Raw genomic sequence first — 27,884 nt, forward strand, 5'->3', positions numbered from 1 at the left:
CTGGTGTCAGTCGTGAGCTTCTCTCTTCTTGCAAACATGGCACTGCTGAAGTCTCGGCTCCTTGTTGGAGTGGCTCGTTGCCAGCCCTGCTTGGCTGTGGTACAGGGCAGAGCAAGGTAAATGGCTCCTGTATTAGAGTGGGTGATACAAGGGAAATGGCTGCTATGTTCTTTTTAAGCCTGTCCCAGTTGCTGGCCTTTCAACAGAAATATCCAATCCAACCTAGGACTGGAGAACCTCTAGTCGGAGGGTGAGGGGAGAGTTTAGCTAAAGGTCTATCTTCGCTGACAGACTGACAGTACACGACTCATGCTGGAGCAGTGTGTGCTGAGTGGATCATGATATAATGTTATTCCCCACAGTCCGCAGCACAGAGTGTCCCAGGCCGGGTGTGGGTGCAATACAGGGTGTTACTAGGAAACAGCAGCCCATTCTCTCTAGACATGTCTGGGTTACGGCTTGTTGCCAATCTCTCCTCAAACAAAGGACAAGTCAAGGTCACATTCAGTGTTACCCAGGTGTGAGCTATTACGTGCGTGTGGCTTTAATGGCAAATTGCTATACAAGTTCTAAAACAGTAAGGTCAGTGTGTTCTTTCTGTCCGCTACCGCTTTGCAGGACCGCCCGGTATGTTAGGGGTTAACTGCTCTGCTGCCCTTGAACCCCCTGCCACGAGCTATGATCTGTCCCGCGACGCCTCTCTTCTGTCCCACAGCGGCTCATTCCATCCCTACCATAGGGGGGGCCCTTTGCCTGCGGATCAGGTGCCTCACGCGCACCGCTGTACATTGCAAAACCTGGGCCTGGATTCTGCATTGAAGATCTTTGTAAGGAGCAGCATATTCAGGTTTCGGTTCTTATTCCAGCTCAGGCTTTCCATCCGACTCTAGCAGTAGCTGTCCTAGTGGAATCAGCAATGTCACCACTTTCTATTATGTGAAACCTTGGAACAGATCTGTTTGGGTAGATCCCATTGTAACTAATGCACATCTAATTATTCACACACAAGACGAATACACGTGTATAATGCTGCCTTTATATCCCTCCTGTGTGCATCTGAGCATTTACTATTCCTCCTGCAGCATCCAAGCTGGTTATATAGCAGCCGCAATGGCAGATCAACATCTTGGCTATAGCCCAGGGGCCCATAGTGGTCATGGGTTTTTTTTCAATTTTTTTTTTTTCTTTAAAAAAAAAAAAAACAATTCACTAACCGGAGTCCACTGACCTGTCACACTTTAAAGGAGTGGTTCACCTTTAAATGAATGTTTCGTATGTTAAAAAAAAACTGGCCAATTCTAAGCCAATTTTTATTGGCCTTAATTATTTTTTATAGTTTTTTTTTCTTTAATAATTTGCCTTCTTCTTACTCTTTCCAGCTTAAATAGGGGTCACTGACCTCTGTAAGGCTACATATATTTTGTTATTGCTACTTCTTCTTTCTATTCAGGGCCTCTCCTTATCATATTCCAGGCTCTTATTCAAATCAGTGCATGGTTGCTAGGGTAATTTGGACCCTAGCAACCTGATGAAATTGCAAACTGGTGAGCTGCTGAATAATAAGCTAAATAGCTCAAAAACTACAAATAACAAAAAAAACCATTACAAAGTCTCAGAATATCACTCACTACATTATAGTAAAAGTGAACAACCCCTTTTAGAAAAATTGGATTTAAAATACCCGGCCTAGGAGAAATCTGTTCCTTGCATTTGCAGGTCAGCATGCAAAGGCAAAGCAGCCTATTCATGTTGGTTTCTGTGTTGCAACGTAACACTCTGTGCCTAAAGTCCTATATTGTAAACAGAACCGAAAGAAACAAACTATAGCTCCAAAAACTAACACTACAAAAGATGCACTAACTGGGTCACTGTATTCCTTTTTAATCTACAGTTCTGGCCAGAACTAACATTCAAGGTCACTCTAGATGCAGTCACCAAGGTATTCTAAGTAGAAAAATAAATCAGTTTGCACCAGTAGCACGTAGAGTGCCTGTTCCACTGTTTCTGTCCCAAAGGAAGCGTATGTCAATCAAAATTCAGATGTATGTGGAAAACGGGCTCAGAAACCGCAGATGCTGTGCTGCAAGGTTTATTTTAACACCTGTTGTTAAAATAAACCTTGCAGCACAGTATCTGTGGTTTCTGAGCTTGTATTAGTATGTCTTGGACAGTGTTTGGTGTGTTCTTTTTCATAGTCAAACCCAGTACTCTGGCCAAATAACATTGCAGGGTTTGTGGATACCCATCAATGTAGCATAAGTAGATAAGACTGTGGTTAATTAACTTGGGCTACGTGTGCAAGATCAGACATAAGAATGTGTGATCATATAAAGGACTATATCTGAACTCAATGGTCCCCACTAACAGCCTTTTTGTAGTCAGATTAAAACAAGTCTCTGTATCAGGGAAGCACTCACTGTAGCAATAGGGTTATTTTTTAACACTTTATTTTTTGTGTTGAATTTGTACCTCTAGGCCAGTGATCCCCAACCAGTTGCTTGTGAGCAACATGTTGCTCTCCAGCCCCTTGGATATTACTCCCAGTGGCCTCTAAGCAGGTGCTTATTTTTGAATTCCAGGCTTGTAGGTAGGTTATGGTTGTATAAAAACCAGGTGCACTTCCAAACATATGTAAGTTGACAGTCTACATAGGGGATACCAAATGGCCAAATACAGCACTTATTTGGCACCCAAGAATATTTTCATGCTTGTGTTGCTCCCCAACTGCTTTTTTTTTCTGATTGTTGCTCACAAGTTCAAAAGGTTGGGTATCCCTGCTCTAGGCTATGTAGTCACCATTAACTTTGCTTACATTCAGGTGTTTTGCAGATGGTCCTTCAGGCCAAAACTACAGAGGAGATTTTGTATTTTGATGTAGTTGCATGGGTCACAATATAATGGGATTTATGCAGAAATATTGTGTAAACTACTTGGAAGATTGCATGTGGATGCATAGATAACAAAAACATTTAGACCATCAGATTAGACCATCAGATCTGATCCAATTTAACATTACAGCTATGAGGATTAGATTTTGTAGAAACCTACAAAATGTTGTGCTGTTGCATTAGTCAGATAAAATGTGAAACACAGTTTGTCCTGTGCCACACTTGTTTCAGTAGATATTATAATTGAGGCGTGGCATTTTACTTGAATGCTTGCTTTTCTAAGTGATCCATTTGGTAACAATCACTAGGGATTGCCAAAAGTTAGGCATCCCCCAGTAATTGCATTCACTTACTTGATGCCCCGGCCCAGGGTTCCACCAGCGAGCACCACAGAGCGATCCTCATCCTGCGTATTTTTTCTTGGGGGTTCCTAACTTTTGACACCCTCCAAGTGATTTTGTCTTTCCTTCTTGTTTAATGGTGGCAAAAAAAAAACACTTTCTTTAATCCCGTCTTCATGCATGGCTTTGCAAAGTTCTTTTTACCCAAACATCCAGTTTATAAACAAGCAAAAAAAAAAAAATACATATGAACAATTTTTGTGCTAATCAAACCCCTTATCTTTTGAGCAGTTTTGTGTACTTTGTCAAGTTGAGCTAGCAGCAGGCTACAGTTGAAATCCAATATCTCCAAATGTCGCCAGGAATTTATGGCTAAAGCTAATTTTAAAGTGTCCGTGTTTTTAAGTTTATTTAATGTTTTATATAATATGTCTCTGTTCGACAATCTGTTTTTTATGATTTATCCAAGCATTGGGATGGTGGGGGAACTTAGAGGATGGAGCTGTTTATTGTTCTAGAGGTAGAATCCTCTGCAGTACAGAGGCCATTAAAGTAGTCTCCTTACTCCTTCATTTTACATGTTATGTGTCAGGAAGTCGGAATACTAAGGAGATTGCTTAATGTCAGGGACACTGAAGGTGAGCTATAAACAGAAATGGTTCAGTGGTTGAAATAGCCTGTTGCTTTTAGCATGCACGGATTCCTGGCACTAAACGGGATTTATAAATGGGATTAAAAAGAGGGGGAAAAAAGTGCTTTGGGATTTACTACATAAACAGGAACCTAACAGACTCTCTTACAGTTTACAGAATTATCACATGGTAATTTCTAGTTGTAAAGCAAAGTCTACTTTTTCAGAACATCCTACGCAGATTCATTTTTATTGATAAGACAGATAAGTGAGATCTTAAAATAAAATATAATTTTCTGTGTATAAATAACATGCTACAGCTGCAATATATTTAGAGCTGCTCATGCTTCAAGCTACTAATAAAGCTCAGTTTGAATGTCTATATTTAAGTCATTTCATACAATTACTTAGTTTTAAAATTTGACACGTGCTGAGTTGATCTACGGAGAGCACACCAACAAGATTACATGTAAAAATCTAATTTGTAATTTATCCTTAATCCAGACTACCGGTCACAATCTTGTTACTGTTGGATCAACTGTCCTGTGCAGTTTCATTAGTCTAAACTGGATTGTATGTGGCTGCATATGCTAAACTTGTGTCCAAGTTCATGTAAGAGAGTTCTAATGTAATGTCTGTGCCGTGAGATGAATTTGTTTTTACCACAGTTACGGGTTTAGAGTAAAGGTGGCCATACACACACAGATTAAAGATGCCGATATCGGTCCTTTAGACCGATTTGGCATCTTTAATCTGCCCATGTGTGGGGGCTCTCGACAGATCTTCCCGATCAATATCAGGCCAAAAATCTTTTTAATTATTTCCCTCCTTCTTCTGACTCTTTCCAGCTTTCAAATGGGGGTCACGGACCCAAACTAAAAACAAATGCTCTGTAAAGGTGGCCATATACGGGCAGATAAAGCTGCCGATATCGGTCGTTTGGACCGATTTGACAGCTTATCTGCCTGTGTATGGGGGCTTCCGACGGGTCTTCCCGATCGATATCTGGCCACGATATCGATGGGTATGGTTGGATTTTTACCCGACCGACCTGTCGGAGCCGCTTGGCGCATCGTAATTCGATCGTTCGGCCATACGGCCGAACGTTCGAATTACCCCCGATATAGCCATGCAGTTTAGTGGCATATCGGGGAAAGATCCGCTCGTTTGGCGATGTCGCCAAACGAGCGGATCTTCGAGTCTATGGCCACCTTAAGGCTACACAGTTATTGTTATTGCTACTATTTATTAATCCTCTTTCTATTCAATCCCTCCCCTATTCTTACACTAGTCTCTTATTCAAATCAATGCATCATTGCTATGGTAATTTGGACCCTAGCAACCAGATTGCTGAATAAAAAGCCAAATAACTCAAAAACCACAAATAATAAGAAATGTAAACCAATTGCAAATTGTCTCAGAATACAGGTATAGGATCCCTTATCCGGAAACCCGATATCCAGAAAGCTCCAAATTACGGAATGGTAATCCCATAGTCTCCCATAGACTCCATTTTATCCAAATAATTCACATTTTTAAAAATGATTTTCTTTTTCTCTGTAATAATAAAACAGTAGCTTGATCCCAACTAAGATATAATTAATCCTTATTGGAAGCAAAGCCAGCCTATTGGGTTTATTTAATATTTAAATGAATTTCTAGTAGATTTAAGGTATGAAGACCCAAATTACGTAAAGATCCCAGGTCCCGAGCATTCTGGATAACAGGTCCCATACCTGTATCACTTTTAGTTAATGTGAACGTGATCAGCCCCTTTAACACAAGGTGACTGCCATTTTTTCATTATTTCACTTACTAACTTGCAGTAGTTTTTATGAAGTAATAAATATATCTACAGATGCTACAGTACAATGGACTTAGTCCCTCAGAAGCAATAAACTGCACTCTAGCCCTTTCAAGAGGCAGGACTTCAGGGCCAGAACTAGGGGTAGGCAGAAGAGGCATCTACTTCTTCTGTTGCCTTCCTCTAGTTTGGACCCTTGTGCCCCCCCACCTACAGCAGCAATCCCTGTATCATCCCTGTGCATCGGCGCATGCACTCTTACACGCATGTATGCATACACGCATCCTCGACACATGCCTAGGGCACCTGCCCAACTTGGTCCAGCTCTACAGGACTTCGCATTAAAAAATGGTGTCCGGACTTTGCATTAAAAAATGGTGTCTGGCTTCATCTGTACCTTGAGGTGTTTGCTGGGGTTTGCTTGTTAATCATTAGATCAATAATAAGCACTATCCATGAATAGTAGATTAGATACACAGTTTATTATTGAAGCCTCTCTAGTGATGTTACCTTATCTGAACTTTCAGAGTTTGGACTTAGACCCTACAGGATTTGTATTTTTTTTAAATAAATTACACATTTTCTTCAGCAGCACAAGTTTGGGGATAGGTAATACTGACACACACAACCCAGACTAATGATCCATGTAGCTGCTAGAATATCCCCAGAACATGCACTGGGCAGGAGGTGGTGTCATCTCAAAGCTTTATAGAAGTTCCAGTTATGCCATTTTTGCATATCCTGTTCATATTGGATGACTTCTTTCAAAGACTAGTCTCTGCATAGACATCACCTGCTAGCTTAATTTCAATTTGTTCAGTATTGCTCATTTTATTTCCCAGTGTTTGCTCTACTTAGTTCTGTATATTTACCATCCAATGAAGCAGAGTATTAAAGCAAGGAAACTGACATTCAAGGATCATGGAATATAGTTTATGTTGGGTTATGTTTTTCTCCAACATGGTTCTCCTCTTGCTACCAAAATCCACAGGTCAGCTAACCAGTGTCTCTATAAACTGGGAAGGATGACCTGATACTTTTGTGTTCCCTGTATATGAAATCTCCTGCACTGTAGCCTCCAGTGTTGTTCTTTTAAAGTGTACCTCACATCTAAGCCACGATGAAGATATTGTAATAGTTTGATATTTAATGCAATTCCTGTGAGATAACCCTTGCACTTACAAGCAAATTCCTGGGATATTGCCACAGCTGACCAGGGAACACACTATGCCATGTTACCTTTTGTTTTTTCCAGAAAAGCCTATACAAAGCATTTTATAATGAAAAATATTTACCATAAAATAAAAAAATATTCATAAATAAACCATACCTCCCAACTGTCCTGTTTTGAGAGGGACATTCCTGCTTTTGATGGCTGAACCAGCAGTCCCAGATTGTTACTGAAATGTCCGACTTTCTCTTTGATCTGCACTGAATAGCCACAAAAAAATACGAAGTTTGTAACTTAAATGGCTTTTGGCAGAGAGCCCAGAATAGAGACTTAGATACTTTTGTAGCAATCCTCTTACAACAGTAGACAAAAAGTATTTGCAGTCAAGCTCTATACACTGAACTCATGTTAATGAATGGCGTATGCTGCTCCTTTATTGATCATAATTGATTATTATGCCTGTTGGCAGACTCAACCCTTCTGACTCCAAAATACCACTTGATCTAATTCTGCATTGGCAAAATACAGCCGCGCCCTGCAGATGTTGAGAACTACAAATTCCAGCATTTCTCAACATGTAGGGGGTTACGCAAGTCTGTCACTATAGTTCATTTGCAATATACATTGCACTGCCTTAGGTATGGGATCCATTATTTGGAAACCTGATACCCGGAAAGCTTCTCCTGGTGAGGCAACTTTGGGTGACTTCAGAAAACTAAGTGCTGCATGTGTTTTAGCGCATTCGACTTTTCATTATAGCGGACGGGAAGACACGCAAAGGCAGTTTGGGGAGATTGTCGCCCAGAAGAAGAGGCGATTAGTTGCCAGACGACTAAATCTCCGCAAATCTGCCCGTGTCACAACCCGTAGACTCCATTTTCATCTAAGAATTCTATGATTTACTCTGTGAAAATAAAAAGTAGTTTGTTTGATCCTAACTAAAATAAAAATAATCTTTACTGGAGCTAAACAATCCTACTGGTTTTATTTAATGAAGCAGATCTTCTCAGTGCCCCTGCTCCATTGATATGAATTTGATCAGCCTGTGTCACACACAGTGGAGCTGAAGCAGAGGTCCGTGTGACCTCACACAGGCTGACCAGATTAAAGTAAATGGATCAGGGACACTATGAACATCTGCATCCCTCAGCCTGCAAAAAATATGAAGGCTGACAACAGCCTGTGTGCCCATAGCCTTAGGTATAGCGATTTAAATTACATAAAACCTCCCAAGCATTCTGAAAACCCGGTCTCATACATGCACTAAAACAAAGGTGGTTAGTTAGTAATGCAAACTGTAGTAATGGAATTCAGTCTTTGGTGAAAATACATGTTTCAAAATGAGGGCAGACTAGTTCCTTTAATGCTATAGCTAATTAATTGATCTCTTCCCACAGCTCCTGGTGGTCTCATGTTGAGATGGGCCCACCTGATCCAATTCTGGGTGTGACAGAGGCTTTTAAACGTGACACTAACCCCAAGAAGATGAACTTGGGTGTGGGAGCTTATCGGGATGACAATGGCAAACCTTATGTCCTAAGCAGTGTGCGTAAGGTGAGTCCATGAACCTCCATCATTTATAGATCATAATTGATAAAGACTTTGGGCAGATTTATTAAGGTTTGAGTTGATTTTCACGAAAATTCTATTTTTTTTTATTTTTTTATTTTATTTTTTTTATATATAAAGTAACTCGAATTTAATGAAATTTTATACCCTGACCCTGGAAATAGCTTGCATCAGAAAATACACCAGCTAAAACCTGTCGAGGTCCTGTAGGAGTCAATGGCAGATGTCACGTGAACCTTTTGAAGATGTTATTAGCCTTTAGGGTTTTGCGCGATCAATTTTCGCGATTTGAGTTTTTTTTCCCCAACGAAAACTTGATCAATTCGAGTTTTCAGATCATTATCCCTGAACTTGCTGATTTAAGGTTTTTTTCTTAAATTAGAAGCCATTCAAGTTGAGTTAATTCAATGTATATAAAACTCTAAAATTCAACCTTTGATAAATAACCCTCATAGAATCAGAATGTAAAGCCGTATTACAAGGATATTTTACCTTTAGAAAACATGTATCATTGCATTATGTCTGTATTACAATGAAACTTTACATTGATCTCTGTATAATAACACATTGCACCAGTCCTGGGGAGTCTGCAATTTTCCATCTTGAATGTGCCATCTGGAACAAGAATAAGTTACCACCAAATTGTGGGTTCACGTTATGCAAGTGCAATCACATTTATGCACGAGTTGCCTTGCACAACTTTCCCTTTTACTAAAGAAATCTTATCAGTCAATGTTGGATACAATCCTTACTACTCTTAATTAGAAGCTAAGCTTTATCATCAAGTTCCTGTTAGAACAGGCTTTTGGGAGAAAATAGAAGTTAAATTTAATAGAACACAAATGTCTTTGTATGATTTTTTTTTTTTTTTTTTTCCTTTAACTGATGTCCCGTACCCTCCAAACCCCCGACAGTATTGGTACAGGTAATTTCCAGTCTAAAACACTAAAAAGTGCCAAAATTGCCCTTGCTTCCTTCAGATGACTTGAATAGGAAACACCTTGCAGCCCAAGTACTGGAGCTTTTTTGCTAGATGACTGCTGGCTTTTAAGTGGGCTGTTCACTTTCCAAATACTTTTTTATGTTATGATTGTTCACCAGAAAGACTTTTTTTCAGTTGTGTTCCTTTTTTTATTGGTTTTCCAAAAATGAACTGTAAAGCTTAATGTCTGTCTGGTGTTTCCGATTCTGAATGGTACAATTTGCTACATTAGTCAATACCTATTCTCAGCAAAATCTGTGGAATATGAACAACTATTGTATCAATTCTAACTGCTGCCTTTAATGAAACACAGGGATTCTGCCCAACAGGACCAAAGATAAGAAATGTATATAGAGTATGTGACCCCGCCCCCCCCAGAGCTGCTTGAGAAATAAGAATGATGAAAAATTTGTATTTAATCTTCAATATCAGAGAAATGATCACAAATAGATAATAGAAATTAATTGAAAAAGTCATTATTTCTGGTGGCGAACTATCTGGAACAAGTGCTGTAAGATGAGCAACCCCTTTAACAATTGCTTCACTTTCCTAACAATTTTTTTCAGTTCAGCTGTTTTCAGATTGTACCCCAGAAATAGACTTTTTTTCAATCACTTTCCATTATTTATTTTTTACTGTTTTTCCAAAACCTAAGTTTAAAGTTGAATGTTCCTGTTCCATGTCAGACAGCTCAGTGATTCAGGTGCAGACTATAAACTGTTCCAATTTTGCAACATTTAGTCGATACATTTCTCAGCAGCATCTCTGGAGTATTAGCAACTATTGTATCAATTCTAACAGCTGCCTCCAATGATTCTGCTCAGCAAAGATAAGAAATGTATCAACTAAATGTGTCCATTTAGAACAGGTTACAGGCTCGTGACCCCCTCCCAGAGCTGCTTTAGAAGGTGAAAAAGACACTTTACACTTCAATATTAGAAGAAAGGTGACACACAAAAAATGAAAAGTTATTGAAAAATATATCGGAAAACATCTAGTTGTTTGAAGATGAACAACCCCTTTAATAGGCTAAAATAATTGATGCCTGTTGCATTGTGATCCTCAGATTAGCCAAATATCTTGCAATGCTAGTTTTTAAGCTTATCATTTCACATATATGAAGTTAGTTTTGTAAGAACTGTGTATATTTGTATTAGGGATGCACAGAATCCAGGATTCGGTTCGGGATGTGTTTAACTGATGTGTTTTCTTCAAGCTCTATTTTCACGTGCAACGTTTTGTAAATGAGTAAAGTTTTGCTGTGAATATTTTATCCATTCGTCCAAATGTCTATTTAATTTCTCTATTTGTACGATGACATATACCCAGAATATTAACAAAGCCAATGAACCCAGGAGATGGTGTCAGGTGGAGGGATGTATTGGTGGTTAAAAGGTCATTATACTTTAATTTTTAAAAAAAATCTATCTTGGCTTCAGTTTAAACCTTACCTAAACAGCAATTATTTAACAAGAAATCCGGCATTTGACTTCATAGGTCTCCTAATCGTTTATAATTACATAACAAGAATCCAAAAGTGTTGTGACATGGTACAGGGGTATCAACCCAGGTTCCAGTTTCTGGTTTCCCTAAACAACGGCAGCCCAAGATGTAACTTATTTCACGTAATGGAATTTTTGTCAATTTACCTGAGCTGCCAGATTGTCAATCACCATTCATTCAGGATTATTTTCACTATATTAACATGAGCGCAGTCTGAGCACAATCATAGTTTAGTTCTAGTGAAGCAACTATCCAACGGGAAAATTGTTTCTTTACAGATTAAAATCTGAATACAGATCTGAGATTTTTTTTGTTTCTTCCCCTCCAGGCTGAAGCTCAGTTGGCATCCAAAAATCTGGATAAGGAATATCTGCCTATTGGAGGCTTGGCAGAGTTTGCCCGGGCATCAGCACAGTTGGCACTTGGTGAAAATTGTGAAGCTGTTAAGAATGGACAGGTAAGAATGAGGTTTGGTACAGTAAGTTGACTTTCTTTAGAGTGGGTAATATATCTATACAGTGGGTTAGGTATTCCCAGGGCAAGTAATTATATACTTTTCTATAGTGTTCTAAAATACAAAATTTTTGAAAATGCACATGAAAACGGATGCTTCAAGCACAACTAAAATCTCTGAAGTGGACTTGAGTAGTTACATTTCTTATATTAGCCCATGCTCTCATTTCTATCGTTGGTATTGTGTTGAAAAGACCCCATAACCTACTGTACATTGTCATTAAAGGAATTGTTCAGTATAAAAATAGGGTAAATACTGTGCAAAAAAAATAAAAATAAAAAAGTTTCTAATCTAGTTAGCCAAAAATGTAATGTATAAAGGCTGGAGTGACTGGATGTGTAACATAATAGCCAGAACAATACTTCCTGCTTTGCAGCTCTCTTGGTTTCCACTCATTGGTTACCAGGCAGTAACCAATCAGAGACTAGAGGGGGGGGGGGCCACATGGTTCATAACTCTTTGCTTTTGAATCTGATCTGCATGCCCAGGATCAATTACAAACTCACTTTACATTTTTGTCCCATGTGGCCCCCCTTAAAGTTGCTGACTAACTCAGAGTTAAAGAGCTGAAAAACAGGAAGTTGTATTCTGTTCTGTTAAGACATTCACACACTCCAGTCTTTATAGATTACATTTTTGGCTAACTAACTATATTAGAAACGTTTTTTTATTTTGCACAGCCAATCTATTATCCTGTTTTTATGTTTACACTGAACTGTTCTGTTAAGAGATGTTGGTGTAAAAAAATAAAATAAATTACAGTACAGAAATGTGAATTTTAATTTTGCATAACTGTTGTGATGTTTTATCTGTCACTGAGAGATGCTTTTTCAGATGCTAAAATTGTTAGGATTGTTTGACCTACCGAATAAAAGATCTTTGCTTTCTCTCTTTCCCACCTCCATGATAGTTTATTACTGTACAGACCATTTCTGGAACAGGATCACTTCGGATTGGAGCCAACTTTTTGGTAAGTTTCAGGCTTGACTTCAAGGTTAGGTTATGGCAATATGTTTCTGCTGTTGTGCTTCAGTTCTCCTCTGAACTATATACAAAAAATCTACCATAAGTGAGTTTTAAGTGATTTTGAAATATTACTAAATCACCTGTCCATAATGCACAAACCCATTATGATGTGCATATACATTTACAGCCAACTGAGCAAAAACAAATGTCATCTATAGCATCTCTCTTAGCATGTGGTACTTGGTCACCTTAAGTCATAATTTAATATATCAAAAGACTGCCTCTTGTGGCTTTATTGACTTCAATGGGAAAAATATGGACAGTAATAGGGGGGCTTGTCTTGAAAAGGGGCAGGGACAGAGGGGAGTCTAAACCTCCTTAAACTTATTATTCTCCATTTATGAAAGGGTTTATTTCCTGAAATGTCGGGTTCTCACACTATGTAGATTTTAACTCTTGTGTACAATTACACTATGCTGGTATATTCATACATTATATGAATTGTTACCCCATGTGTCCAAGAGAAATCTGGCTCTCGCACACCCTTGTGTGAGATAATTCAGTGCTGTCTGGTGCACACTGGTAGAGGTTCGGCAAGCCCAAATCCAATCTAGAAGTCAAGCAATCCAGAGGCACACAGAACTGATGCAAGCAAGGAACACCTTGCACGTTTATTGCGGTACAGCAGTGCAACGTTTCGGGGTCTGGCCCCTTTATCAAGCTTGATAAAGGGGCCAGACCCCGAAGCGTTGCACTGCTATACCGCAATAAACATGCAAGGTGTTCCTTTCTTGCATCAGTTCTGTGTGCCTCTGGATTGCTTGACTTTTAGATTGTTACCCCATATGTAACAAAAAAATATGAAGATTCCCGATGGGCAGTAACATGTAGCAACCAATAAGGTTTCCTTTTAAACAATTGACCAGCAAATGCTTAGTTTTGATTGATTTTTTGCCAGAGGTGATCAGATCACTAGCAAACTTTGTACCTTTTAATTACCTCCATAGTAACAACTACAGTGACAAATGTCCTACACAGTGCTTCTAATTACAGAATTTTTTAACTTTGCCTATTGGGAATTTCTTAGACATTCTTTATGCTGGAAAATATTATTTTTTGGTGTCTGACATAGATAAATGCAACATCATAGTTTTAATTAAAAGCCTGATCTCTCTCTGTGACAGCAAAGATTCTACAAGTACAGCCGTGATGTTTACCTGCCAAAACCATCCTGGGGCAATCACACACCAATATTCCGGGATGCTGGGTTGGAGGTGAAGGGTTACCGGTATTACGATCCCAAGACTTGTGGGTTTGATTTTGCTGGTGCACTGGATGACCTCTCTGTAAGAAAACTATATCTCTAATGTGATAACATGTAACAAAATAATGCATTATTTTTTATTTTAAATTTTCAAAGGCAGTAATGAATTTACAGTGTATCTGAATGTATTATTTTGCCAAGTGGCTATTCTAAGCAGATAAAACCACAGATCGTTATTAAAATATTACATCAGTGCCGTCTATAATTTGTAGGGATGCACCGAATTCAGGATTCGGCCTTTTTCAGCAGGATTCGGCTGAATCCTTCTGCCCAGCCGAACTGAATCCTAATTTGCATATACAAATTAGGGTCAGGTAGGGAAATCGCGTGACTTTTTGTCACAAAACAAGGAAGTAAAAAATATTTTCCCCTTCCCATATGCAAATTAGGGTTCGGTATTCGGCCAAATCTTTCGCGAAGGATTCGGCTGAATCCAAAATTGTGGATTCGGTGCATCTCTTATAATTTGCATAGACTAACAACAGTCTGAAGTTCACATGTAGGTCTAAAGCATTATGGCTTTACCTTTAATATCCTTTGTGGTATATTATTCTAAATTTTTTTGGGGGGCAGGAGAAGTTATAAGTATGGGGCTACGTTCCATTCACAAACTGGTTTAGGCATATATTTTTTCATGGAAAGTCTTGGAACAGGCTGGGTTCTTGGCACTGTTTCTAAAATAGTCAGCCACTCCTAGATTGCATGCCCTGGGGAGGCAGTGAGATTAAAAGAATTGTTCAGTGTAAAAATAAAAACTGGCAAAATAGGCTGTACAAAATAAAAAAAGTTTCTAATATAGTTAGCCAAATATGTAATGTATAAAGGCTGGAGTGACTGAGTGTGTAACATAATAGCCAGAACACTACTTCCTGCTTTTCAGCTCTCATGGCTTACACTGACTGACTGGTTACTGCCTGGCAACCAGGGTAACCAGAGACTTGAAGGGGGGCCACATGGGTCATATCTGTTGCTTTTGTATCTGAGCTGCATGCTTAGGATCAATTGCAAACTCACTCAACGGATATGTACCATGTGCCTCCCCCCCCCCCTTCAAGTCGATGACTAGCTCAGAGTTAGAGAGCTGAAAAGCAGGAAGTAGTGTTCTGGCTCTTATGTTACACATCCAGTCACTCCAGCCTTTATACATTCCTAACTAACTGTATTAGAAACAGTTTTTATTTTCACATTGAACTATTCCTTTAAAGCTTAAAGGAACAGTTAAGTGTAAAAATAAAAGCTGGATAAATATATAGGCTGTGCAAAATAAAAGATGTTTCTAATATAGTTAGGCAAAAATGTAATGTATAAAGGCTGGAGTGACTGGATGTCTAACATAATAGCCAGGATCCAACTTCCTGCTTTGCAGCTCTCTAACTCTGAGTTAGTCAGCGACTTGAAGGGGGATCACATGGGACATAATTTTTCAGTGAGTTTGCAATTGATCCTCAGCATGCAGCTCAGTTTCAAAAGCAACAGTTATGGCCCATGTGCCCCCCTTCAAGTCACTGATTGGTTACTGCTTGGTCACGAGGGTAACCAGTCAGTGTAAACCAAGAGAGCTGAAAAGCAGGAAGTAGTGTTCTGGCTATTATATTAGACATCCAGTCACTCCAGACTTTATACATTACATTTTTGGCTAACCAACTATATTAGAAACATGTTTTATTTTGCACAGCCTATACATTTACCCAGTTTTTTTAATTTTTATACTGAACAATTCCTTTAAATGTGCAGCAAGGTGGCATGAAAGGTTTCTCCAATCCACTTTTACATGGTTTATTTTTTGTCAAGCCTGAATCAAAGGGAGGGTTTAAGTAGCAACATTTTGAAATTATTCCAAGAGAGCCATTTGTGATCTTAAGGTTTACAATACATAAAAATAAAGAATATATGTACCTTTCAGGGATTCTATTACAATACCTACCGTTTAGTTGAAGCATGTATATCCATTTAAAAAAAAAAAAAAAAAGTTTAGTAATGAAACTGTGTGTTAAGAAAACGGTGTTTTGTCTATCACAAACATCTCTTTTAAAACCTCTGTCGGATACCTATTCACTTGTTTTAGCAACAGTGGAGGGGGGGGGGCGATGGGCTGAGGCATGGCAAATATCATTACCACCCTTGAGATGCACATGATTTCCAGGTGTATTGCAATAGCTGCTGTAGTGATATGTACGCTATGATGGGCTCCTTTTTATAACATGAGCCTTGGTGTGTGTTTTTTTTTTTTACTGTGATGCTTTGTGTTCTCAGCTCATGAGTTTTTGTTTTCTAATCCATGCACAACTGATGTTTGTTTCAAATACCCATGTTTCAGAACTTCCTATTATGGCTTACCAAGCATGCTGGGTGATGGAGTCGACTCAATATGTAAACATATGATTATAGCTTACAGTGACACCTACACTAAAAATGACACTAAAATGTTTACATTTAGCCCCACCAACCATTGCTTTGGCCTGACTGTACTGCAACCTCTGGAGTCTAGAGATGTCCATTCTTTACCTTTCCCTTCTGACATTGGCTCTCTTTCCCTCCCCTTTAGATTGTTTTGTACTATAATTTACTAAGCATGCTCGGTAATGAAATCCAGTTACAGAAGCAGCTCTTCCAATATACAGACTCCTGATTAATCCTCGAAAAGGACACCTACTTACACATGAAGTCGTGAACATGTCCACAACTAGCTTCACCTACACAACTACACTCTTTGATCAATTGCTACAAGATTCTCATTTTAGATTATATTCCTTCAGTTTTGATCTTTTGAATCCTTGTTACCTAGCAATGGTCCACTGAATTTTGATTACGTTTTTGGGAGGGGTTATTTATTCTTTTTTCGCTTAAACATTGGTTTAAAATACCAGTGTGTATGCTAAGTGGTTGTGTTTATCCCTGTCTTTATTGATGTTAATTCAATAAGTGCTATGATATGTGTACTAACATACTTGTTTTTTTTCTTCTCATTTTATAATGTTTAGAAAATCCCAGAACAGAGCATCATCTTGTTCCATGCCTGTGCTCATAATCCTACAGGTGTAGATCCTAAGCAAGAGCAGTGGAAAGAGCTGGCAGCCTTATGCAAGGTAATCAATTTGGGTTACTCTGTGTATGGATCCAAATTATAGTTATGCTAAAGGCAATTTCACATTGGGAGTAACATTTATTAGCTCTAGAAGTGATGTGATGCAAACATGTATTTTCCTATCTCTCTGCGTTACTTTAACTTAATACCCCATTTTTTTTAGAGCCTTTATTTTATTTTTAATGGAAAGGGGAAATATACAAACAACACAAACTTGGTTCACAATTGAAAATGAGCAAAGAACCACCAAGAGGCCTGTAGATACATTGTATTATACAGCACCAGACATACGGTATATGCAAAATCATACACAGCATCCTGCCCAGTCGGTTCGCCAAATTAAGCCAATGTAATTGGTATCATAAGTCCGGAACCTCTTACAGTTTGAGGTCTAGCCATGGGCTCCATATTTTTTCGAATTTATCTGGACATCCCTTAGCCAGATAAGTGAGTTTAATGGAGTGAAGCATTTTTTAAATTAAATTAACCCATTGAATAACAGTGGGGCCATTTGTACCCATCCAATTCATTATCAGTTTTACTCTCTCATCTCAGGGGGACACAGGCACTGGAGGGTTAACTTCACCTTCCGGGAGGAAAGGACACTAAAAACAAGAACTTTGACAGCCCTCCCTGGGGCCAGCCCGCCTATCCCAGCAGGCCACACCCCCACCAGGAGGCTGTCACATCCCAGTTTTTTTAGTGTCCTCATGGGAGGAGGACACTCTCCCCTCAGGGGAGATTTTTTCTTTTGATTTTTTATTTATTATTTAATTTTTTATTATTATTATTTATTTATTTCCTTTTAGGTAATTCCCGGGCAGGAATTCCGGTTCAGCCCCGGTTGATTCAGGGCATTTTGTTGATGGGGCAGGAGCTACTGCTCTGTCCCCTGAGCCCTTGTGCACCGTGAGACAGGAGCTGCGGCTCAGTTCTCCTGGTTGGGGTGCCAGCGGCTGGCTCCGCTCTTCCGCACCCCCAACCCAGTAGTGGTTCTCCACTTTTGGCTCCGACCACGCTACTCCCTTACCCAGGGAGCGGAGCGGCAGATTTCCTTCCAGAGGCATTTTTTGCGGCTTCGCGCCGCTCACAGGTGACGTCATCGCGCATGCGCACGCGCGCGCACTTCCTTCTCTTCGCGCCGTTTTTCCTTTTGCTGGGCGCAGTCTTGCAGCGCCTCTCCTGGATCACCAGTCTGCCACAGGCTCTCCAGACCGCACAGGGCTCCATCCTCCTACACAGGCATTGGCAGGCTAACTTCCTCTTCCAGAGGCAGAGTCCTTACAGGCACAGATTTTCAGCGTTCAGGCTGCATCTCACAAGGACGGCTGACACCCTCTTTCAGGCCTGTATCATACCTTACCTAATTAGACCCTTGGGCTACCTTTTCTAGTTAGGTATATATATATATATATATATATATATATACACCCAGGGAGGGTCCTAAGCTGCGTTCTACGCAATCTACTGCCAAGGTTATTTATATATATATATATATATATATATATATATATATATATATATATATACATACATACATACATACATACATACATACATACATACATACATACATACATACATACATACATACATACATACATACATACATACATACATACATACATACATACATACATACATACATACATACATACATACATACATACATACATACATACATACATACATACATACATACATACATACATACATACATACACACCGGCTTCCACGGCGCATCGGCTGCAGTACCTGAACCTCCGTGGGCTAAAAATTTAGCGGATTCTATTTCTTCCCTTCAGGGACTTGCACGGCTCCCCGAGTCTTTAGACAAGTTCCTTGCCCAGCTGGCTTCCCAACCTCCCTCTGGGATATCCGGGAAACGTAAGGTCTCTGACACAGTCTTACTTCCGAACTCCGACGAGGAGTTGGAACTGGCAGAGGATGGCCAAATTTCTGACAGGGACTCTGACGAGGATTCCCATCGGGAACCTGAGATTCCTCCAGCCATCTCAGACATAGACAGCTTGATTGAGTCTGTTCTCGAGACTCTTAACGTGTCTCCACCTGTCTCAGCCGATCCTTCCACTGATCTCTTTAAGAGACAGAAAAAGACGGCTAAGTTGTTCCCTTCACATGACCAACTTTTTTCTGTAGTCAAGGATGAGTGGGCCTCTCCAGAACGCAAAATCAATCTTTCCCGTCGCTTCGCCCTTCTCTATCCTTTTCCCAAGGACGACACTGATCTTTGGTGCCTCTCTCCTACAGTCGATCCACCTATCTCCCGTCTAGCCAAGTCCACCACCATTCCAGTTCCCGACGCGGCTGGATTCAAGGATCCTATTGACAAGAGGCTGGAGGGATTCTGCAAATCCATATTTTTCGCCTCAGGTGCAGCCCTCAGACCGACCTTCGCTACCGCTTGGGTCAGTCGCGCTTCAGAGGTCTGGGCCGATCAGCTCTGTCAGGCTGTTATAGATGGTTCTGACCAAGCTTCTATTTTACAGCTGGCGGAACAACTCAAGGAGGCTTCCCAGTTCCTCTGCCAGGCATCCTTGGACTCGGCGAAGATGATTGCCAGGGCTTCCGCCACTTCCATAGCGGCCAGACGTTTCCTCTGGCTCAAACATTGGTCGGCGGACTTGACATCCAAGAAGTCACTTGTCTCTATTCCCTTCGCAGGCAAGGTTCTATTTGGCACTGAGCTAGATAAAATCATCAGCCAGGCTACAGGGGGCAAAAGTACCCTCCTTCCACAGAACAAGCCTAAGCAGCAGTCGGCAAATCGCCGTTTCTCTCGATTTCGTTCCTTTCGCTCCAAACAAGCTAAGACTCCAACCACAGAAAGGAGCGCCCCTTCCTTTAGGGGAAAGTGGAAGAGACCTGCCTGGTCCGCTGGCAGACAGACTCAGAAACCTTCTGCCGACAAAGCATCCTCTTCCTGAAGGTTTGACCACCTCCCGAATCGAGAGGGTGGGAGGGCGTCTCCTCTCTTTTCGGCAGGTCTGGTCTCACTCCTTCGTAGATGCCTGGGTCCACGAAGTGCTCCACCAAGGTTATTCCATAGAGTTTCGACATCCTCCTCCAGAGAGATTTCTCTCTTCTCCCCCACCGTCCAATCCCGTACGCAGAGAAGCCTTCTTAAGGGCCATTTCCGCCCTCCAACAGGCGGGGGTAGTGGTACCGGTACCCAAGGAGGAGGAACGGCAGGGATTCTATTCCATCCTCTTCTGCGTTCCCAAGAAGGACGGAGGAATACGTCCCATTCTGGATCTCAAGAAACTCAATCGTTGCCTCAGACGTTTCTCTTTCCGGATGGAATCCATCCGTTCCGTCATTTCAGCAATGGAACCAGGGGAGTTTCTTTCCTCCGTCGACATCAAGGACGCTTACCTCCATATCCCTATCCACCGGGCGCATCATCGCTGCCTGCGATTTGCCTCCCTGGGGAAGCACTTCCAATTTGTGGCTCTCCCTTTCGGCCTGGCCACGGCTCCTCGGGTCTTCACCAAGATCCTGGCCCCAGTTTTAGCCCTCCTTCGGTCTCAGGGGGTATCAGTGACCCCCTACCTGGACGATCTCCTCATCAAGGCTCCATCAGCCCAGAGAAATCGGTCCGATCTGTCCCTCGTGATCCAGACCCTACAACAACATGGATGGATCATCAACTTCAAGAAGTCGTTCCTGGTTCCCGCACAGAGAATGACATTCTTGGGGACTCTCTTCGATACCCAGCTCTGCCGCACCTTTCTTCCAGCGGACAAGGCTCTAACTCTACGCAGTCGCATTCTCTCTCTGGCGACCTCGCCATGCACTCCCCTCAGATCTTGCATGCAGGTACTGGGGTTGATGGTCTCGGCGATAGATACCATTCCTTTTGCTCAGCTTCACACTCGTCCCCTTCAGCGAGTCATCCTGACACACTGGGACCCAGAGAGAACGTGTCTGGACTCTCCCATCACTCTCCCCTCTCCGACGAGGACTTCCCTAAGGTGGTGGCTTCAACCAGCCAATCTCAGCCAGGGCAAGCCGTTTGCAATCCTTCACTGGACCATCCTCACCACGGATGCCAGTCTCCGGGGTTGGGGTGCGGTGTGTCAGGGCCAGACGGCACAGGGCAGATGGCTCCCCTCAGAGACATCTCTTCCAATCAATGTCCTGGAACTCCGAGCCATTCGCCTGGCTCTCCTTCACTGGACAGACTTCCTCAGGGGCAAGACCGTCAAGGTCCAGACGGACAATGCCACGGCGGTGGCATACATCAACCATCAGGGAGGGACTCGCAGCAGGGGAGCCATGCAGGAGGCCTCGCGCATTCTCACCTGGGCGGAGAAGTACGTACCGGCCATTTCCGCAGTCCACATTCCGGGAGTGGAAAATTGGACGGCGGACTTCCTCAGCAGGGAAACTCTCGATCAAGGAGAATGGGCCCTGCACCCAGAAGTGTTCGCAATTCTGACCGACCAATGGGGCATGCCAGAGGTCGACTTGATGGCCTCCAGGACCAATGCAAAGACTCCGCTTTTCATGTCTCGGTCACGGGATCCAAGGGCCGTCGGAGTAGACGCGCTCACGGCTCCATGGCCGTTCCACTTCGTTTACGTCTTCCCCCCCCCCTACCTCTCCTCCCCAGGATACTGAAGAGGATCAAGCGGGAGGGGGTCAGGACCATGCTAGTGGCTCCATACTGGCCCAGAAGGGCCTGGTTTGCAGATCTCGTCAATCTCGCAGAGACGGAGCCCATCCATCTTCCAAATCGTCAGGATCTTCTAAGCCAGGGCCCAGTATTCCACCCGAATATTCATCTGTTCCATTTGACGGCCTGGCTCTTGAGACCTTAGTCCTCAAACGGCGGGGGTTTGATGACCGAGTGATAGCGACCATGATTGCTGCCAGAAAACCTTCCTCCTCTCGTATCTATTACAGAACATGGAGGACTTGCATCACTTGGTGTACCGCTCACTCTTTTCCCCCGCATCGTTACAGCACGGCCCGCTTACTCGGATTTCTGCAGCAGGGCCTTGATTCAGGCCTTCGCCTTGCCTCCCTCAAGTCTCAGATCTCTGCCTTGTCCGTACTTTTCCAGCTCAACATTGCACTGAAATCTCCTGTTCGGACCTTCCTGCAGGGAGTCGCGCATCTCGCCCCTCCCATTCGGGCACCTGTACCTGGTTGGGACCTCAACCTAGTCCTGACGGCTCTGCAGGGTGCTCCCTTCGAGCCCCTCGCTCAGGCCTCGGATGTCCTTCTCACCTGGAAGACCGTGTTCCTCCTCGCTATCACGTCGGCCAGACGGGTGTCCGAGCTAGCAGCACTTTCCTGCCGTTCGCCTTTCTTAATTTTCCACCAGGACAAGGCTGTGCTCCGGCCCATACCCACCTTCCTGCCAAAGGTAGTATCGGCCTTCCACCTCAATCAGGACATTGTGGTTCCATCCTTCTGTCCACACCCTAAGTGTTCTAAGGAGACTGCACTACATTCCCTGGATGTGGTCCGCGCTCTCAGATATTATGTTCACAGATCCGCATCCTTTCGCAGGTGTGATGCTCTCCTCGTCATCCCTACTGGTCCACGGAAGGGTCTGAAAGCTTCCAAGACCTCCCTTGCCAGATGGATACGATCCACGATTCACCGGACCTACCAGATCGCCGGTAAACCTTCTCCTCTGAGGGTCACGGCCCACTCGACCAGATCACTGGCGGCTTCCTGGGCAGCGCGGAACATGGCTTCTGTGGAGCAGATCTGCAAGGCTGCCACCTGGTCTTCCATCCATACCTTCACCCGCTTCTACCAGGTTCATGTTGCCTCCTCCTCTGAGGCTGTTTTCGGTAGGAAGGTACTGCACGCTGTCGTGCAATCTTCAGCTTGATCTACCCACCCTTCTTGGGACTGCTCTTGAACGTCCCTCCAGTGCCTGTGTCCCCCTGAGATGAGAGAGTAAGATGGATTTTTGTTTTACCTGTAAAATCCTTTTCTCTCTTCATCGAAAGGGGGACACAGGCACGCCCATCCCTTATGATCTCAAGCTTAGCCGCGGAAGGTTCCTTCAGACAGTTCTGTCTAGATCCAGCATCACCTCCTTGGTGGGGCTCCCAAGCCCTTGTGTTTTTAGCTCCTTTTTTGTCCTTTTTGCGTGGACATCAGTCAAGTTAGCCCAAGGTTCTTCCTTGGTCAGTTCTAGTTAATTCCTCAGTTATCTTTTACACTTTTAACGTTCTGGGGTGTGACAGCCTCCTGGTGGGGGTGTGGCCTGCTGGGATAGGCGGGCTGGCCCCAGGGAGGGCTGTCAAAGTTCTTGTTTTTAGTGTCCTTTCCTCCCGGAAGGTGAAGTTAACCCTCCAGTGCCTGTGTCCCCCTTTCGATGAAGAGAGAAAAGGATTTTACAGGTAAAACAAAAATCCATCTTTTTGCATAACACCGTGTGACATGTATAAGTGTTCTGGTTTTATTAAGGGGCACCAGGTCTTCCACTAGTCCTAATAGGCAAGTATCTGTGGAATAAACATTGGGAAGGGCTAGAATTATCAGCCAAATATCGCATCGCCTCCCTCCAGAAACTTTGTACTGGGGGGCAGTGCCATGTCAGATGCAGAAAGGATGCCTTTGACTCCTGGCATCTTGTAAACCTGGACTCCAGCTCTCTACCCATTTTTTTTCTTTCTTTTTTTTTTAAGCTTTGTCGAGGTAATGTACAGGTGGTGGATACATTTTATATTGGATCAGCCTATCACGCAAGGAGATTAGATCACCATAGAGTGAGTGGGTGGTCTCATCACAGTGCTCCTCGCTGAGGGCAGGAATTCCCTGCTCCCAGCATCGCTGGGCCCTGGTAAATGGTCGGTTTTTCCCTGCTTTGTGTCACTAATACCCCATTTTTGGATAGGTATTGAGCACACAGCCTATAATAGGCTCAATGCATCAGCCACACCAGGGACAAGCAATCAATCACTTCAGTTAGGGGGGAAAACTGATAATGCAAAATTATTGCAAATGCACAGAATTAAAGTGCTCTTTCAAACCCCTCTAAATTGCAAATGCACAGAATTAAAGTGCTCTTTCGAACCCCTAGTGTTCTGTATTAAACTGCAGAGATGTTTATCCGTGTTCCTTTGGCTAGAAAAAAAATTCTAAAGGCCAGTCCTTGCTGAGGAATATCTTGGCACTGAATTGCAGATTTCATGTGCGTTTGTCCTGTTCTGCATAGTAGGCTTGGTGCAATGTGTTTATATTGTCCCTTTCAGTAAAGTTCAGTTGTATTTTTCTCCTATCTCTTAGAGTCGACGCCTCTTCCCATTCTTTGACATGGCTTACCAAGGATTTGCCAGTGGAGACACTGATAGAGATGCCTGGGCTGTCCGCCACTTCATCCAGGAGGGAATCAATTTAGTGCTGTCTCAATCCTATGCCAAGAACATGGGATTGTATGGTAAGGACTTCTGAAAAAGTATCTTCTATGAGTTCAGTTAAATGGATATTCAAAGATTTTAAGGTTAACAGATATGTTTGCTGGAGTTGTGAACTTGTCAGCAGCTTGAATCAACTGCTTTGCTTCAAATTAAGTAATTGAAGAAACAAAAGAAAATACCAGTGGTATTCTGTACTAATGCGCACACTGAAATGCAAAATATAAAGCGTTATTGTAGCAAGTAGTGTTCTCCTTGCAATTTATTTCCCTGGTTGGCCTTTAAGCCAGGCACTCCAATTAACTGCTTTATAATGTAGGGCGTATCCTTATTATGGTTACTATGCAGCATTTCTCTACCACTTTAAACTTGTGTTGCATGAAAAAGTGGCAAGTGCGACAGGATAATGAAATTGTTGTCTTATTACAACTGTAAATTTCCAGCATCAACAAATGAGATATTTAGATTGACCTAGTGTAATTCTAATACTGTAAGCATAATGGTTCATTCTGGCTGTGGTAAACTATGAATCAGCTATTCTGTTTTTGGTGCTACAGAATTGGATTTTTTTGTATTGCTTACCTCGGCAGTAGCATTGTCCTTAAGGCAAGACTGCACCATCTAGAGGTCACCTGATGCAGTTGCACTGGTCTATGGTGAGGGAACCTGAGAGGGAACAAATATGGCATCTCCTGCATCATCCATTTTATTTGATGCAAAGGCAGCAACAATAATGGAAATTACAGTATAAAGATGTTCAACGGGATAACTGTACATTAAGAAAATCCGTTTGTGCTTCCAAGATTATAGATTTCTAATCTGTATTAACACACCTGCACCTACTTGATTTTGTTTAATAAAGCTAAATGAGGTTGCATGCGAAGATTATAAAATACATCAAAAGAAAACTGGGTCTCAAAGTTTAGAGCTTAATAAAAAAAACACATATTATATATATTCCTATGGGATTTTTATTATTGTATTTATCAATGGGTGAATGTTGGCACTCTCCATTCGATGAATATGGTTCTAAAAATCCCATAGGAATGCACAGAATGTTGGGTGAGTTTTTATTTATTAAGCTCTAAACTCACATTTTGATCTGCCCTTAAATTCAGATGTCACCTGTCACTGCTTGCTGTTGGGAAAGGCAGAGAAAAGGAAATGTGTGACATCAGCCTAAACTATTATCTGTTCCTCAGATTTGAGCTGATTGCGCCCTTGTTTTTTAGGTGAACGTGTTGGTGCATTCACTGTAGTTTGCAGTGATGCTGAGGAGGCAAAGCGAGTGGAGTCCCAGATAAAGATTTTGATCCGCCCAATGTATTCCAACCCTCCACTGACTGGAGCACGGATAGCAGCATCTATTTTGACGCAGCCTGACCTGCGTAAGGAATGGTAAGAATTCTATTGTCATATATGAGTAGGGAAAAGCTATACTGCTTTCATAGTAAAATAAAAAATAGCATACAGACTACTAAACTGGAGCTCTGTGCAACACACAGTTAATGACTATATATAGTAGGATAAATGCCGCTTATGGGGAGGTTTTCATTTTTTTTTTTATCATATCATGTAATGACAATAGCTTTTTGTGTAAGTGTGCGTGTGGTCCATTAAAAAAAAAAAAGTTTTCTCTTAAGTGCACGCTAAAGCTAATGATGCATAGTAATAGCTCTACCAGCATGAATGGCACCTGTATGTAGAAAAGAGAGATCTAGACAATTTTTGTCTGGTGCCCGCCCCCTTTTTGTCCTGTTATGATTGTTGTATAGCTTAGGCTAGAGTTTTTCAGTGCATTGTTATTAGGCTGATTACAGTTCACTTTGTGAGTCTGTAATATTTGCCTCCAATTTGTCTGTACCCAGGCTCCAGGAGGTCAAGGGAATGGCTAACAGAATAATTAGCATGCGAGAACAGCTGGTTTCCAACCTTAAAAAAGAAGGATCCATCCACAACTGGCAGCACATAAGTGACCAGATTGGCATGTTCTGCTTTACAGGCCTTCGGCCAGAGCAGGTGAGTAGTGGGGTGTTAAACTACTTACTTTCTTTTAACAGTTTACAGTAGAAGTATCCTGCATTGCCTTACTGTAAGTGCTGGGCCTTTCCATTTTCTCTTGCTGACTCAATTGTTTTATACAAACGTCTATGTTTTTATATTTTTTTCAAATCCCATGACTTCTCTTCTACAGGTCGAACATCTCATCAAGGAATTCTCCATCTACATGACGAAGGATGGACGTATTTCGGTTGCAGGAGTAACATCAGCAAATAATGGTTACCTTGCTCATGCTATTCACCAGGTGACCAAATGAGGGGACTCAAGACATCTAACAAGCTGCCCTTGTTGAGCACCTTGACAACCAGACCCAAGAAGCACTTATTATTTATGCCCCAATGCTTAGCATATTTGTTTTTCACTCCTCATAGAACTGTTCGATACCCCAAATGCATTTGTGCAGACAACTTGTTGGTCCTTCCATGAAGAACTTTCACCTAAAACATTCGTCCTTTTGATTCTGTTTAATGTGATCATTAGGTTGAGGCTTCTTCCCTCACATAAAAAGAAATTGGTCCTAAGAACTGAAATATGTTAGATGCTTAGACTTCATTAATGGGGGAGAGAGAACCTGAATTGAAGTCTGATATTTCCTTAGACACCTTTCTTTGTTTTGAGGGCTATAACTTGCTAGAATTTATAATCTATTTCAGACTAGGCATAGATGGTTGGAAGGGAGTAACCTATAGCAACTCTTTAGAATTTTGTCTTACTACAGCTGGCAGTTAAAGCTATTTGGTGGCTATAGGTTACTTAAAATTATTCCTTTGTTTTCTGGTGGAACAGAAGTCTGCAATGGATTAACTGACCAGCTGTATACAAGCTTTTGGCAGACTGTAAATGTAGTGTCCAATCAAAGACCTCAGGGACTTTGGTGAGGGAAGAATCAATGACCCTTAAATGTATTTAGATTCAATAAAAGTCTTGGAATCTGTGTCTTGACTGGTGTTCAAGATGCTGCCATTGTCTTGAGTATGGCATCATTTTACCATTGTTCATCTCTCCCTATGCTTCGGGCTTGTGCAGTACTAACAAATGATTTAGCTAAATTCAATTGATGATACCTTTAAAGAAAATTCCCCCACAGGCTCAAACCTTTTATTATTTTGTGGTGTTCCTTTCTAGTTTTTACAAGAAAGCATAAGAGAGCGACGGCTTCGCTCAGAGCGCAACACTTCACCAGGCGTAGATTCACCAGGACAACGCTAATTCACTAAAAATCTGAAGTTGCGTCCAGGGTGCCGAACGCTGGTGAAGTTGTGCTAGTGTTACTGCGCGAAGCGAACTTGCGCTATCGTTGCCTAATTTGCATACGGCAGGAAGTTAAAGTTCAATCAACGTATATGTTGCAGCAAATACATTACACTAAACAAGCTCGGGAAACCTTAATAAAATAATAGAAAGTTGTTATATTGCCCTACACATGAGCCCAGTGTATAGTTTATGTGCCATATGTTAGGAAATGTAGGGGGAAGCGGGTTACCCCAAAAAAAGTATGCTCTTTTTCAGCCTATCACCCTGAAAAAGGAAGAAACGCTAGCGTTTTTTAGGACTTGGAAAAATTTTTAACTATTTTTTGACGAACTCCTATCTACTCTATTGCAATTCGTCTGGTTTGAGGTGGCGAAGGCAAGTCTGG

At 41.8% G+C, this 27,884-nt stretch overlaps 1 protein-coding gene across 1 annotated transcript; it reads left to right on the forward strand.

The window, feature by feature from the left end:
- Window positions 1-13: 13 nt before the first annotated feature.
- got2.L (glutamic-oxaloacetic transaminase 2 L homeolog) lies at window positions 14-27,179 on the forward strand. The gene is given in 10 exon segments (NM_001086786.1): window positions 14-116; window positions 8,233-8,389; window positions 11,218-11,346; window positions 12,314-12,373; window positions 13,554-13,715; window positions 16,675-16,779; window positions 24,057-24,207; window positions 25,417-25,582; window positions 26,053-26,203; window positions 26,379-27,179. Coding segments are annotated over 10 exon segments (1,284 nt in total). The 5' UTR covers window positions 14-36; the 3' UTR covers window positions 26,502-27,179.
- Window positions 27,180-27,884: the final 705 nt, after the last annotated feature.

Source organism: Xenopus laevis, chromosome 4L, assembly GCF_017654675.1.
Source record: "Xenopus laevis strain J_2021 chromosome 4L, Xenopus_laevis_v10.1, whole genome shotgun sequence".
Lineage (NCBI taxonomy): Eukaryota > Metazoa > Chordata > Amphibia > Anura > Pipidae > Xenopus > Xenopus laevis.